We start from the raw sequence: 13,655 nt of genomic DNA, 5'->3' as shown, positions 1-13,655 counted from the left end.
AAAATTTAAATGATCGACTTATGATAAAGGATCTGACGATTTATTTTCTTCTCTTTTTAAGAATCAAGGAACTCAGTGTAGTGAAAGGAGCATTAATTGAGAGTTGAGATAATTAGCATTTGTAAAACAAAGGATGCACGGATCCATGCACGCAATTCATGCAAACTCTCAAAATTATTCGTTGACTTTCCAAAAAAAGCAGAGATGTTCAGTACAACTGGGCAAGAAACGTCGGGAGTGGGCTAGACGACGACGAAAACAAGAGTAGCAAGAGAGCGTCCGTTGGCACAAACTGATTGAGCAAAACTAGCAAACCTGGGATCCAGGTGGTATACCAGCGAGCTGCTTACAGATGGTGCACACCGGTGCACCTGGGACCAGGGTCGTCGCCGCGGTACCAGTCGACGCACATGTAGCGGCGGGGCTCGGATTCCTCCACCTCCTCGCACTCCGCGCAGGCGCCGGCGCACCGCTCCACCTCGTCGGAGCAGCGAAGTATGGGCGGGTAAACACCCCTGGGGTTCACCACCCTGTCGCAGCATGACCAAGGCCTACTCGACTCCCTGTACTCATCTTCTTCCCCAGAACTAGCCCTCAACGTCGTCGTCTGATCCTGGATCACTGCGCTGCCTTTGCCGCGGTAGCCGGTCGGGAGCTGAGTAACCGGGACGCCGGCGGTGTCGACGGGGACGGCCATGGATGGGGCTCCGGCTCCGGCGAGAAGCATGGCACCTAGGACCACTTGGATAGTGTTGATGCAGGAGCCCTTCATGTCTAGATGTGTTGTTTGAGCCCTTGTTTTTGCTTGCTGGTGCATTTGCTGCTATGAGCCTGGGGTACTATGGTTGAGACCACTGAGATTGAATCGTAGATCCAAGACATGATCATACCACTAGTTACTACTTTTCTCGTTTGTCGTAAAATATGTGCAATGTCAACTTAGCGCGGCTGGCAGTATATTACTCCTACACACTAGTAATACTGTTGCTTGGGCGCCAGACACAGGATGCGCACAAGTTGATTATGAAAAGGTATATTCTTTCTCGATCTCGAGTTCAACAATGTACTTAAAAATTAGAGTCTGTGGTAATTGTTGTTGAAAAATGCTCCTAAATATGGATCCAGTAATGTCAAATATTTTCAATAGTGAATTTCACCTTTTCTTTTTTGACACATTTTACCTCATTTAGAAAAAATGTTTTCATTTATCTTATTTAATTTATTTTGACACAGTTTTGCTCTTTCGACAACCCACGTTTTAGGTCTACGTGGGGCCTCCACGTCTGAGGCGTATCTCCTAAATAACGGTCAGCATTACGGCCGGCTGCAAGTGTTGTGCCAAAAAGGCAATTAGACAAATGAAACACAAATCACCTAATTAAGTCACGAGGCCTCATTCAATAGACCCTTCCTCCCCAAACTCAGAAAGATAGGATGGTATTTTCATGTTTTTTTTCTCTTTTCTCTTGCTCTTCAGTCTTCTACTCTTTCCATCCTCCTATCTCCTTTTTTTCTCGCAAGGTATCTGCTGCCTCAAAAACTATTTCGACGATCCCTCTGGTGAGATTGTTCAGGATTGTGTCTTTTATGACGCTTTGAAATTTCATCGCGATCCAACGGTGAAATCTCCAGAAAACTTCAAAACACCGAGTGTTCTTCGGATTTTTTGCGGCCATACATGATAGCACAATGTTCACATGTTTTCCGCTGATTCGACCAATGTTTCAACGATCCTTTCGATGGGATTGTGCGGAATTTTGTCTAGAAATTGCATTGCGATCCAACAGTGGAATCTCCGGAAAACTTCAAAACACCGAATGTTGTTTGGATTTCTTCCGACCGTGCGGGACAACACGAACATTGGATTTGTTCGCATGTTTCCCGATGCCTCGGTATAGGCACCGATCCCTTCGATGAGATTGTACGGAATTTTGTCTACTACTAACAATGTGAAATTTCATCGTGATCCAACGGTGGAACTCCAAAACTTCAAAACAACGAGTGTTGTTTGGATTCTCGCGCTCGTGCGGGACATAACGAACATCCAACTTGTTCGCATGTTTCCCGCTGGTTCAAGAAATTGTTCGCTGATCCGTTCGGTGGGATTGTGTGAAATTGTGTCTACTACTATTTCGTGAAATTTCATGACGATCCAAAGGTGAAATCTCCGAAAAAAGCAAAAACACCAAGTGTTGTTCGGAGCCAGGCGGAAAGGAGAGAAAAAAATATTGTTTAATGGCCATCGTGCTCTTTTTTATGAAGGGTTACGTAGTGATCTGGACCGACCTTGTGTTTTTCGTAAGAGGTGGCTAAAAGATCGATCTAGGAACCACACGTTTCTTGGTGTTTACCTTTGTTCCCTTGTGATCACGAAGAAATTGATTGGTGATCATAGAAAGGACCCCTAGTGTGTGATGCAATCAGATCATGTATGCGATGATGGGAGAAGTCCAAAAGAAATGGGAGTGTCTTATTAATGGCTAGCTGTTTTCTACTCCCCATGTCCGGCTATACCAGGTGTGAATAATGTTTTCATTAGTACCAAAAAAAACTCTTACTCTTTTATTAATTGGAGCACTTTTGGATGCATGTCTTTTGATTGGATGGTTTTACTATGCACCTGATATTTGTTGACAACTAGCAAAATGAATCACGTCTCACGAAAACGGACAGAGGGAGTAATTCAGCAACAGTCACATTTTGGAACCATACAAAAGCTGACGCTTGTCAAAAAAGGTCCTTGATATGTTTTTTTTATAGAACAAGCTTGATATGAAATTGACCGCTGAGCTAAAACAGCACCCCAAATCGGCCTAACGGGCTGAAAACAGGCTATTGGGTCCAGAAAAAACCCTATAAGGGACTGCAGCCCAACAACCTACAAAAAGGCCATAAGTAATAACAAAGTCAGCCCAGCGGCCAGCCCGCTATAACTGCTGGTCAGGACCAGTGCTTCTGCTTTGTTTGATTTTGCTTTTGCTGGCAGCCAACATACTACTGTAAAACCTCTAAAAAAACATACTAGTGTAAAAAATTCGTTAAAAAAAAATTACTTTTTTCCTAAGCAAAATATTTGTTCCGTCCACAAATAAGCGTACTTCTCCTTGTTATAAGTCAACCTTTTTTTCAGTGACCAACTTTGTTGAAAAAAGTAAGAACATATGACATCAAATCGGCGTATTATGACATTATATTTTAAAACGGATCAAATAGTACTAATTTAGTGTCGTAAATGAATCCATGATTTAGAACAAATATAGAAGTACACTTATTTGTGAACGGAGAATGTTGGCTGGTAACAAAAGCAGTTTTTTTAATTACGAGAAAAGTAGTTTATTTTAGCGAATTTTTTACAGTAGTACGTTGGCTGCCAGAAAAAGCAAAATCAAAACAAGGCAGAAGCACTGGTCCCGACCAAAGAATAAATAAAGCTTTCTGAATAATGATATGACACTAATAATTATTTAGATTAACTTCATAATATGAATACAAAATTCCTAATTTTTTCAATACATGTAAATGCTATTCAGTGGGAAACAACAGATTATTGGAGTGCTCGCAAAGATAAAAGCGATATAATCATTTCAAGTGTTCCTCCAAGAAAAGAAATCCACAAACATGCATATAGGTTCCGCATAAGCAGATATTTATTCCTTGAAGTGGCATGTAATTTCTCATGTCGATGCTAGCTAGATAGCTAGGCTGACATCCTCGATCTCTTATAACTTACCATGACCTTCCCTTGAGGTCCTGGCACAATCTTGTTCCAGTCTGTCCTCGGGAAAGGAGAAACCAGTTCAAGCTCAAAATTCCTCAGCAAATGGCTCCATATCAATTTAATTTGCATGTAAGCATATGACTCGCCAATGCAAGCATGTCTTCCGCTGCCAAATGACGTGTAAGAGAACTTGCCACCAACTATGTCCTCCTCTCTTCCAGGGCCAAAACGATCCGGATCATACACTTGGGGCTCCTTATAAATGTAATGCATATTGTTGTTAACTATCGTAGGGCTGGCAATGGTATGCCCCCTTGGGATGTCATACTCGTTACCTTCTTTCGTCTTCACGGTGAACTGCTTCTGTGCCTTGCGGACCAGCACGGGCGACGGAGGGTGCATCCGGAGTGCCTCTTTGATGCAGCAATGGAGGGCATCCATCTCTGCCAAGGTATTGTAGTCGATCTGGTCTTTGTATTTCACAACGAGTTCCTTTTGCTCCTCGACAGCAGCAGCCAGGAATTTGGGACTGTTAAGGAGGCATGCTCCAGTCCAGATAGTAGTGTGAGAGCTCGTGTGTTTCCCAGCGAAGAGCATGCCAATTATCATCCCGGTGATCTCTGCTTCCGTTGTGGATCGGCCGTCTTTATACCTGGAATCGATGAGTCTCTGCAGCGTATCCTCTTCAACTCGGCCGGAGCTCTTGCGCGAACTCACAACTTCAGATAGTATCTGTGTGAGCTTGACGCGTGCTCTGTCGCGTCTCTGGTTTGATGGAATTGGGATGTATGGGAAGAAGACACTGACAAGGTTCACCCCGTTTTCGATCTGACCAAATAATGTGCAGAACTCATCGAACATCTTCTCCCGGACCTCTTTACCGAGTAGAACCCGGCTTGAGATCAACATGAGTAACACCTCAAACTCATGTTTTAAATCAACTATCCCATGTTGTCCCCACTTTGCAAAGTACTCCTGTATAACAAAAATTACACACATCGTAAGTTGGGTGCACCTGAAATTTTGCAGGATAGCTGAATATCTGTGTGGACTCAATTGCTGAATAGCCAATATTTTTCTGAAGAACACATGAACAATAGACAGTTTGTAAAAGCTTATTAATTACGACTTCTACTAAACTAGCCGCAATATGAAACAAGGGGTCATAGAAGATCATGCTGTACCTCTACTTCTTGAAGCATGGGGTCAACATGGCTCCTCAACTTGGACGGCTTCAGTGCATCAAGGCAGAATCGGGCCTGCTCATTCCGAGTTGCGAGATCCACGCCGTAACCCACCTCTTGACCAAATATGGGCACGGTGAAATTCAGCAGATTGCCGATGTTAATTTCTGACTCCAACCCTTTGAAGAAATGGGCCGACACCTCTGGCCCGACCAAGAAGGTCACCTTTTGTCCAAGCAAGCTTACTGTGAACACACTGCCAAATTTTTCATACAGATCATGTATCACAGTTGGTAGATCCTTGGTAACAAGGGCGTGTAGAAGTCCAAGGAGAGCAACGCCCTTCACCACAGGTGGAAGTGGTCTTGTGCACGTTGGATCAACGGTAGCTCTTGCAATTGCAATCTTGGTGACGACCGTAGCAATTAAGAGAACAGCTACGGCGAACCACACGTCGCCACTTGTAAATTCCATGCTGTAAGTGAAAATTAGTCAGCACTTTTATTCACACATTAATCTGTAATTTTAAGGTTAGAAAGTTGACTTAAATAAAGAACAAGCAGATTAGAAATATATGGAAAAACTAAAAAAAAAGCATGCACATAGACCAATTACATGCTACTTCAAGACGACTTAAGCAACAATCTTTTATATCATTTCTCTCGACATTCAAGCATGCCATCTCGGTAGATCCATGACATTGCCGTGCAAAGGATGTCATCTAATCAAGTCATGCTTGTTTTGTTTACTTTTTACATTAATCTATCAATTGCATGTCACCTCATCAATTCAATCATGTCTTGATTGTTTCTGATTTGTTTTTTCTCTTTTTATACATCATTTTGTCACATACCTGTATTTAACATCACCGCAAAACATAAATTTTGTAATTAGAACTATGTGAAGTTTTGTCAAACTTTTACTCTTTAGTCTTGTGCCTAGATTTGAAGACAAATTTCTAAAAGAATTTGGCTTATCCAAAAAAAGGTCATATTTCTCTCCCTCTCTCTTGCTGAGTTGAATTAAATCATTGTAGACCTCGCGTCTCGCTTGTTTTAATGCTCATGTTGCATGCTCCACACCCAAGGGGCCTACGGCTTGGTGTTCAGGATTATTGATATGATTTAGTTAGTGACAGTAACTATTCCCCACGGGGTACCTCTTGTTTGAAAAAAATCATTGTAGACCTCGCTTCTCGCTTGTTCTATATGTCTTCTTCATCTTGGCATAATTATTATTGAGAGAGTTTTGTGGTATATAGATGGAGGGGTAATAATATTGTATTCCCTCGGATCCATAATAAGTGTCTCAGTAAACTAAATCTGAGACACTTATTATGGATCGGAAGGAGTACTTATTTAGCAATAAGAGCTATAATTAGTACTCCTACATAATTACAAGTAATTAATAAGGTGACGTTGAGGATTAGTTATGCTATTAAGAAAAAAATGAGGTTTTGGATTTAATTCCTGAACCAACAGATCAAACTGGATGGCCAAAGTAACCTTCTCCCTCCATCCGGTTTAACAAGCCTGCGCGTGTTGCTAGATCACCAATTTACCTAACATAATATTAAGTTATACGCCAAAAAATATTGTTAAAAAGTTCATTCGGGCACGAACCTAATGATATACTTTGTGTGAAATATAATATCTTTAGTTGATCAAATTGATGATCTAAAATACGTGGAAGACTTATAAACTCGGATAGAGAGGTAGTAGATCTTATTTTTTTTAGAGGATTTGAGTAGTAGTAGATCTTATTTTATTTGTACTCCGGGTCAGAAACGTCTTAATACTTTCTTTTCACTATTCTTTCTTTTTTAGGGGGCGGAAGAAGGGGCATTTTCTTCTGTTTTTCAACTAAACATATCTCAAATGTAGCAATTTTAACAGCAACATATATATTTTTTCAGAACAGCGGAAGCCCTTTTTTTTTCCTTCAGTTGAACTCAACAAAAAATAAATCATACATTGTATTTCTATCAAGCATCTAACGCCAATTGCCGACAGCCGAAGTTTATTAGTTTTTACACGCATGCAATTGACTTTGTTAATTAATTAAATAAAGACGATACACAATAATAGAGATTTAATCAATAGAATGTTGGTGTTGGTGAAATGTTGGTGAAATCTCTGCTTTCGACGATATACGAGTCTGAAATAGTTTTAGTTTCAAAAAAAAAATCTCGTGATTTCAGACTCGTATATCGTCGAAAGCAGATACTTGGTGTTGGTGAAATGTTGTGTGGCTCGGCTGGTCGGCGGCCCAGACGAATGCTGCTGGGTTTGAATCGTAGCTGCGCTTTGCTAAACGAAAGCCCACGTGAGCCTATATCATGGTATCGCTTGCATCCCAATTCCAAACGGAACACGGACGCTCAACAACAAAACTTCAAGGCGCGGATCCATGGAGCACGCGGCTGCCACATGCCCGACTCGACTCCTCACTTCGGGGATCTGAAACCCATTCGCCTCCAGGATCGCTCGCGTCCCCTGCACGGGTGCCTGTGAACCCCCCAAGGTTTGGTTTTCGATCCTCTAAGCTACGCCAAAGTGGTGGTGGTGCTTGAAGGACCTTCGTTGCTTCTTGGAGGTGGGGAATTTGGGGATCTTGCACAAAGATCTGTTCTATTTCGATGTTATTTACGCTAGCAGTTTAATGTACTCCCTCCGTTCCTAGATTCTTCCGGTTGTCTTAGTTCAACTTTGAGCTAAAACCACGACAAAAATTTAGGAATGGAGGGAATATTGTTTTCCCGTTATCTCCGTGCCCCTTTCTTATGTTTGATGCTTCCATTCACAGGGATTAACATGACTTCGGCTAATACAGAATGATTGTATTATCCCACTGAACCATCATCCATGGCTGAAGGAGATATCCAACCCCTGACCAGTTCCTAGCTACGCAACGAAGTACAGAATGCTTAAGTCTTCAGATGGGAGACTGTTGTTTCCTTCTTCGGCCCAGGATGTATCAGACAATTCAGACTACCGAAGCAGCTTGATTATGGTGACAAAACATCCATAAAACCCAGTACTAATAAACTAACTATATGCAGTAAACAAAAACCAGAGAATTCAGTGCAGTAAAACATACATCATGTTAATAGATCTCACATACCTGAATATGCATACAATCTTGTCCGCTTGAATAACAATGGGCCTCCAAGATAAGAACGCGTCAATAGTGCTGCATCGGCAAGAGATTTCTAAGTGCGATGGGCTAGCAAGTAGCAGGAACCGATGGATGTCCCTTATATAAAAGGAAAAAAAGAGAGATTCCAATTAAATATTCTCTCCGTTCCAAATTAACTGACGTGGATTTGTACAGACTCTTGTATTCACATCAGTTAACTGGGGACGGAGGGAGTAAAAAATAAGCATAAATTATTTAGCTCAAAAAGAAAACTTCAAATATTAAGAGGCGGCTAATGACAGCAGTAAGATAGATGATGGATCCAGTTAGAACATGGGTAGTCCAACACTCAAGCTAGCAGCCCCTATGACCACTGACATCCCAGATTTTTCGAAAGAATGCAGAGATGTTGTCACATCAGAAAGATCAAGACTTGGATTTTTGGAAAAGCGGTAATAACAATATTTTTAACATATCTAAATGTTCAAGGCAAATAATGGGGCCGACGAATCCATAAAGTCCAACAAGCGTAGAGCTTGGAATTAAAGGTCCATCATATAATCCCTATTTGTTCTTATCTAATAATTTGTGTCAAATCGACAAGTTATACACGGAAAAATTGTATTTACAGTAGTAAAGACAAAAAATACTCATTTATACTAAAAGGCAATCCACATATATTCTCCTTTCAATGGTTTTTGGCCAATCAATTAGTGGTGTGATCTTATATAGAAAAGGAAGATGACCCCGTGTCATCTGACATATCGACACCATCAATTGAGATCTTTATAAGAGTAAATATAAGAAATATTAAAATTGTAAAAAGAAGTACCTCCACTAATTCAGAAAACAAAATTTGGGGCCTCACGGCAGCATCCATCGCTAGTCTTTATTGCTGATGGTCACAGCTCAATTACTCCTTCTGATCCATATTAATTGTCGAAATATTACATGTATCTAAACATTTTTTAGACATAGATACATTCATAGTTGGGCAAATTTGAGACAATTAATTAGGATCGGAGGGAGTATCACGCAAGCCAGATCTGGACACTAGCGTAGATCTCTGAAGTAGAAAATGGGGCTGATGAATCCATAAAGTCCAAGGAGCTGTTAAAGGTTCATCTCCGTCTCGGAGACCAATATTTACGAAAAACGAAATATTGTGGAATAGATCGCCAAGCGGAGCATCCATCGCTAAGCCTACACAAGTTGTCACTACTGCCTTTATTGCCGACGGTCACAGTTCAATTACCATCAACGACCACGGATTCCACTCTGAATTTGTTGGGTTATTGACTGGCTGCAACTCCAGTTGAGTGTTGGACTACCCAACCAGTACAACTCCATCTACATCTAGACGTTGTCCACATGGACAGCATCAATTTCTGAGCTTATATATGTATATCTATTAATCTTAGTGAGTGTCCTTAGCCGCCTGCCTTGCTAATATTCTCTATCCACGGCGTTCTTCAACTTATATGCTCTGATTCAGGCATGCTGCTTCTCCAGTTATTTATGTGACACACTAACCTTCAGTAAACCAACTGTGAGCCGCAGCTCTCTTTGATGGCTTCTCCTTCTCGAGACATATGCTATTTCACTAGTCCATGAAAGAGTTATAAACTTAGTATTCAGGTATACATATATGCTAGATCTGCTGTTTAAATTTCTCTATGGCTATTGGCTACTGAATTGTAAAGCTAACTATAACTTCATTTTTTTGATTCCAAGCTAGTCTGATTCGTACGTGTTCATCGATCAGCATGGACTTGGCAAGCACAGCCGCCGTGGGATGGGCGCTCGCTCTTCTTCTCATCACTGCTTTAGCTACCAAGATAGCAAGAGCAAGAATCACCATTGTCGATCCACCGCGTACGACGACGACGACGACTCAACCTCCACCCGTGGTGAATGGCATCGCTCTCCTAAGACTGTTACCCACCCTTTCCAAGAAGGGTCTGCCGGCCATGGTGAACGATCTGTATCTGAAGTTCGGCAGCGTGTTCATGGTAAGCGTGTTTGGGATCAAGGTAACGATCTTGATCGGGCCAGAGGTGACCCCTCACTTCTTCCAAGGTCTGGAGTCGGAGATTAGCCACGGTAATCTGCTTGAGTTCACCGTGCCCATGTTTGGCGAAGCGGTTGGTTACGGCAGAGATGCCGCCACCCGAATTGAACAGACCCGCTTCCACATCGAGGCGCTGAGGCCATCCAGGTTGAAGAACCACGTCTATCCCATGATTCAAGAGGTCGAGGTGGGTATAGCAAACTGAACTGTTGATTTGTTTATTCATCTGCTATATATAGCTAGAGTATTATTTACACATAGGCCGATGAAGCTACTGTTTAATTTCCCATATGATTTTCAGGAAAATTGAATCAAAGAAGAGGATGTACTGTATATTAGTCGTTACATTACGAAAAATAACTTACTACTCTAAAAAACCTACCATGGGAACAATCAGTGGCAACTTAGCTATGTAAGATTAATAGGAAAAGGAACAACTTTTTGTTGAAATAGATCCGACAGCTACAATATATATATTGACCAACATATCTTTGGTCAATATATTGTAGCTCATGCATTTACATTGCACTTAACAAGGTAGGGAACACGGCGTGATCAGCAATTCTCTTGTGCAGGACTATTTCGCAAAATGGGGAAACGAGGGCATAGTGGACCTAAAGCTTGAGTTCGAGCGGTTACTCATGTTGATCTCAAGCCGAGTTTTACTCGGAAAAGAAGTTAGAGAAACCATGTTTGATGAGGTCTACACACTGTTTCGTGAAATCGAAAACGGTGTGACCGTGATCAGTTTCTTATTTCCATATCTCCCGATTCCAGCAAACCACCGGCGAGATAGAGCGCGCACCAGGCTCACAGAAATACTCTCCGATGTCGTCAAGTCGCGTAAGAACTCAGGCAGGGTTGAGGAGGACACACTCCAAAAATTGATAGACTCCAAGTATAAAGATGGCCGCTCCACAACCGTACCAGAGGTTGTCGGGTTGATCATCGGTCTCCTATTTGCTGGAAAACATACCAGCTCTCACACCAGCACCTGGACTGGAGCCTGTTTGCTTAGCCACCCAATGTTCTTAAGAGCTGCCATTGAGGAGCAAAAACAAATCGGTAGGAAATATAAGGATGGGCTCGGCTACGATGCTATGTTAGAGATGGATACCCTGCATAGTTGCATCAAGGAGGCGCTAAGGATGCACCCTCCAACGCCAATGCTGGTTCGCAAGGCACATAAGCACTTTACGGTGCAGACGAAACAAGGCAAACAATATGACATCCCAGAAGGGCACACCGTAGCGAGTCCTATTGTAGTCAACAATAATATCCCCTATATTTATAAAGACCCAGAGGTTTATGATCCAGACCGGTTTGGTCCCAAAAGACAAGAGGACAAGGTAGGTGGCAAGTTCTCTTATACGTCCTTCAGTGGTGGAAGGCACACTTGCACTGGTGAGGCCTATGCTTACATGCAAATTAAGGTGATATGGAGTCATTTGCTAAGTAACTTTGAACTCAAATTGATCTCACCTTTCCCCAAGACAGATTGGAGCAAATTCTTACCAGAGCCAGAAGGAACATTGTTTGTAAGATATAAGAGAAATGGCTGCCGTGCTAGCACTTAGTTGAACTACTATGCGCAATCTATATGCATGTATGTGCCTTTCGTTATGCTGTAACTCGTCTGATCTTGTTTGTATGTCCACATGTTTTATTGAGAGATGGTGTACCTGTGTTTCCGACATCTATGATTTGAGTACTTGAAGGTTCAACCCCCCCCCCCCCCCCTATATATCTTTATAAAGGTCTAAGTTGGTGGTCGTCCGTTCACTCCATTGTGATTATTCTCTATTTTTCTAGAAAATGAATATAACTGCACTCATTCAATATGATAGATCTGCGTATCATGATCTTTTGACTACAATTGACTGGATTGACGTATATTTTGTGATAATTGTTAGTACTTAGCACAAAATCTGGGAACAGATGGACAAAAGCTCATTTAAACAACTTATGAAAATTATAATAATAACATTTTCATAATAACACACGTGCATTTAGCCAGTGCTACTACAATACCGTGTGTTGCTAGATCAAGAAATATAGGTTTGAAGAAAATGTTGTAGTACTTTATATAATCATGTTCCAACTAAGTCTTTTAGAGGATTAAACAATTTTTTTCTTTTCACAATGGTAGAAAAAAGTGTTAATATGGCATTGCAAATTAGAAAAATGCCACCGCAATTCTCATCTTTCGAAAAATGTCACTGCGGTGTCATCTTTTGACCCAACATTTTTCGAAAAATATGCAAATTTGCAGTGTCATTTTTTGAAAGGTGAAAATCAGAGTGGCATTTTACAATTTCACCAAAATTGCGGTGGCGTATATGAACCAGATCGCCACCACCGTGAAGCGTTCTATAAGAGTAAAGTTAAAGTTATGTCCACTAGGGAAGTTGAAATGCTCTAACGTGGAGCATATCTAAACCATGACAGACAGGATTAAACCTGACCTGGAGGGTTAATTAAAACTATGAAAATTAATTTGCATTATGATCATGCGTTCAATCCACCTGTCCTCGTTCCTTCTCTCGTCTTCTATCTCAACACTTTTCGTTTTAAGAGAATTGCCATTGTACCACTATGAAGAACTTGAAGTTCCAAATACCACCGTCAAGTTTTCTAAAATACTACTCCCACAGATTCATAAAAAATGTCGCCCATTTTGTACTAACTTAGTACAAATTTTGTACCAAGTGTACAACATTTTTTATGGATCAGAGGGAATACCATAGTCCAGTTTTTCATTCCAAAATACCACCGTGGAGCATGGACTAACATCCCCTAAAAGCCAGAAAAATGTACATATACACCCATACCTCAGCATCACATTTGGACAGCACATTTTCAGGCACCATTTCAGCAGCACATTTTCCCCAATCCTGTCATCCCAAATCCGCTGAGTCAATCTCCTTGATGGGAAGTTGGCCGGGAAACGAGGGAATGGAGCGGCAGTAAGGTAGGTGGCCTAGATATGGAGCGCCGGCGTCCGATCTAGCGCGTGTTTGCCACAACTCTGGCAACACCATCGTCACACCGTGGCATCAATCTGCACCAATGCTCAGACCCGGTTCTATTCATTTGTTCTCTGCCATTTTCTTGCCCTGATCTAAGTTTTCCCTCAATAGGCTAAGGCACATACGTGCAACGTTTCAGAGCTGAACAGACTAATGAGATAGTGTGTCTGAATTCCTTTAGTTTAAGATTGTCTTTTGAGTTACCGCGTGGCAAACGTGGTTAGCAATAAAAAACAATAAAAAAAGATTGTCTTTTGAGTTTAAAGGTTTGCATGCATAAGCACACCAATTTCTGTTACGAAATCCATAATACTATGATTTTAAGCATCTGTATAATTTGTTCATGAGCTGCTTATGCGACTCAGTATTATTATTCTAAGTTAATTATCATGTTAGTAATTTATCTTTTTTTTTCTAAAACGGAAGACGTTTTCAACTTCTGCATCAATCGATGCACACAACGATAATACTATTGGTGTCACAAAAAGCGAACATATCTCAATTATTACAACTCA

At 41.3% G+C, this 13,655-nt stretch overlaps 3 protein-coding genes across 4 annotated transcripts; 1 reads left to right on the top strand and 2 right to left on the bottom strand.

The window, feature by feature from the left end:
* Positions 1–155: 155 nt before the first annotated feature.
* LOC112271855 (Bowman-Birk type bran trypsin inhibitor-like) lies at positions 156–895 on the bottom strand. The gene has a single exon (XM_024462053.1). The coding sequence runs from the start codon at positions 815–817 to the stop codon at positions 347–349; it is 471 nt and encodes a 156-aa protein (XP_024317821.1). The 5' UTR covers positions 818–895; the 3' UTR covers positions 156–346.
* A 2,545-nt stretch (positions 896–3,440) lies between these two features.
* On the bottom strand, positions 3,441–8,328 carry LOC100845001 (obtusifoliol 14-alpha demethylase). The gene is made up of 3 exons (XM_003573782.4): positions 8,026–8,328; positions 4,903–5,377; positions 3,441–4,693 (listed from the first exon to the last, which is right to left on the bottom strand). The coding sequence occupies exons 2-3, from the start codon at positions 5,374–5,376 to the stop codon at positions 3,698–3,700; spliced, it is 1,470 nt and encodes a 489-aa protein (XP_003573830.1). The 5' UTR covers position 5,377; positions 8,026–8,328; the 3' UTR covers positions 3,441–3,697.
* A 997-nt stretch (positions 8,329–9,325) lies between these two features.
* On the top strand, positions 9,326–11,835 carry LOC100844692 (obtusifoliol 14-alpha demethylase). Of its 2 annotated transcripts, none has more exons than XM_010236357.3 (3): positions 9,326–9,678; positions 9,779–10,298; positions 10,687–11,835. In XM_010236357.3, exons 2-3 carry the CDS (start codon positions 9,807–9,809, stop codon positions 11,686–11,688), a joined length of 1,494 nt encoding a protein of 497 aa, XP_010234659.1. In that variant the 5' UTR covers positions 9,326–9,678; positions 9,779–9,806; the 3' UTR covers positions 11,689–11,835. The 2 variants fall into 2 exon arrangements, with proteins under 2 accessions (XP_010234659.1, XP_003573829.1); XM_003573781.4 differs by having other exon boundaries at positions 9,775–10,298.
* The last annotated feature ends 1,820 nt before the right edge of the window (positions 11,836–13,655 follow it).

Source organism: Brachypodium distachyon, chromosome 3 (genome assembly GCF_000005505.3).
Source record: "Brachypodium distachyon strain Bd21 chromosome 3, Brachypodium_distachyon_v3.0, whole genome shotgun sequence".
Lineage (NCBI taxonomy): Eukaryota > Viridiplantae > Streptophyta > Magnoliopsida > Poales > Poaceae > Brachypodium > Brachypodium distachyon.
Note: the sequence above shows the minus strand (reverse complement) of the source record. Positions and strands in the feature narration are given on the sequence as shown.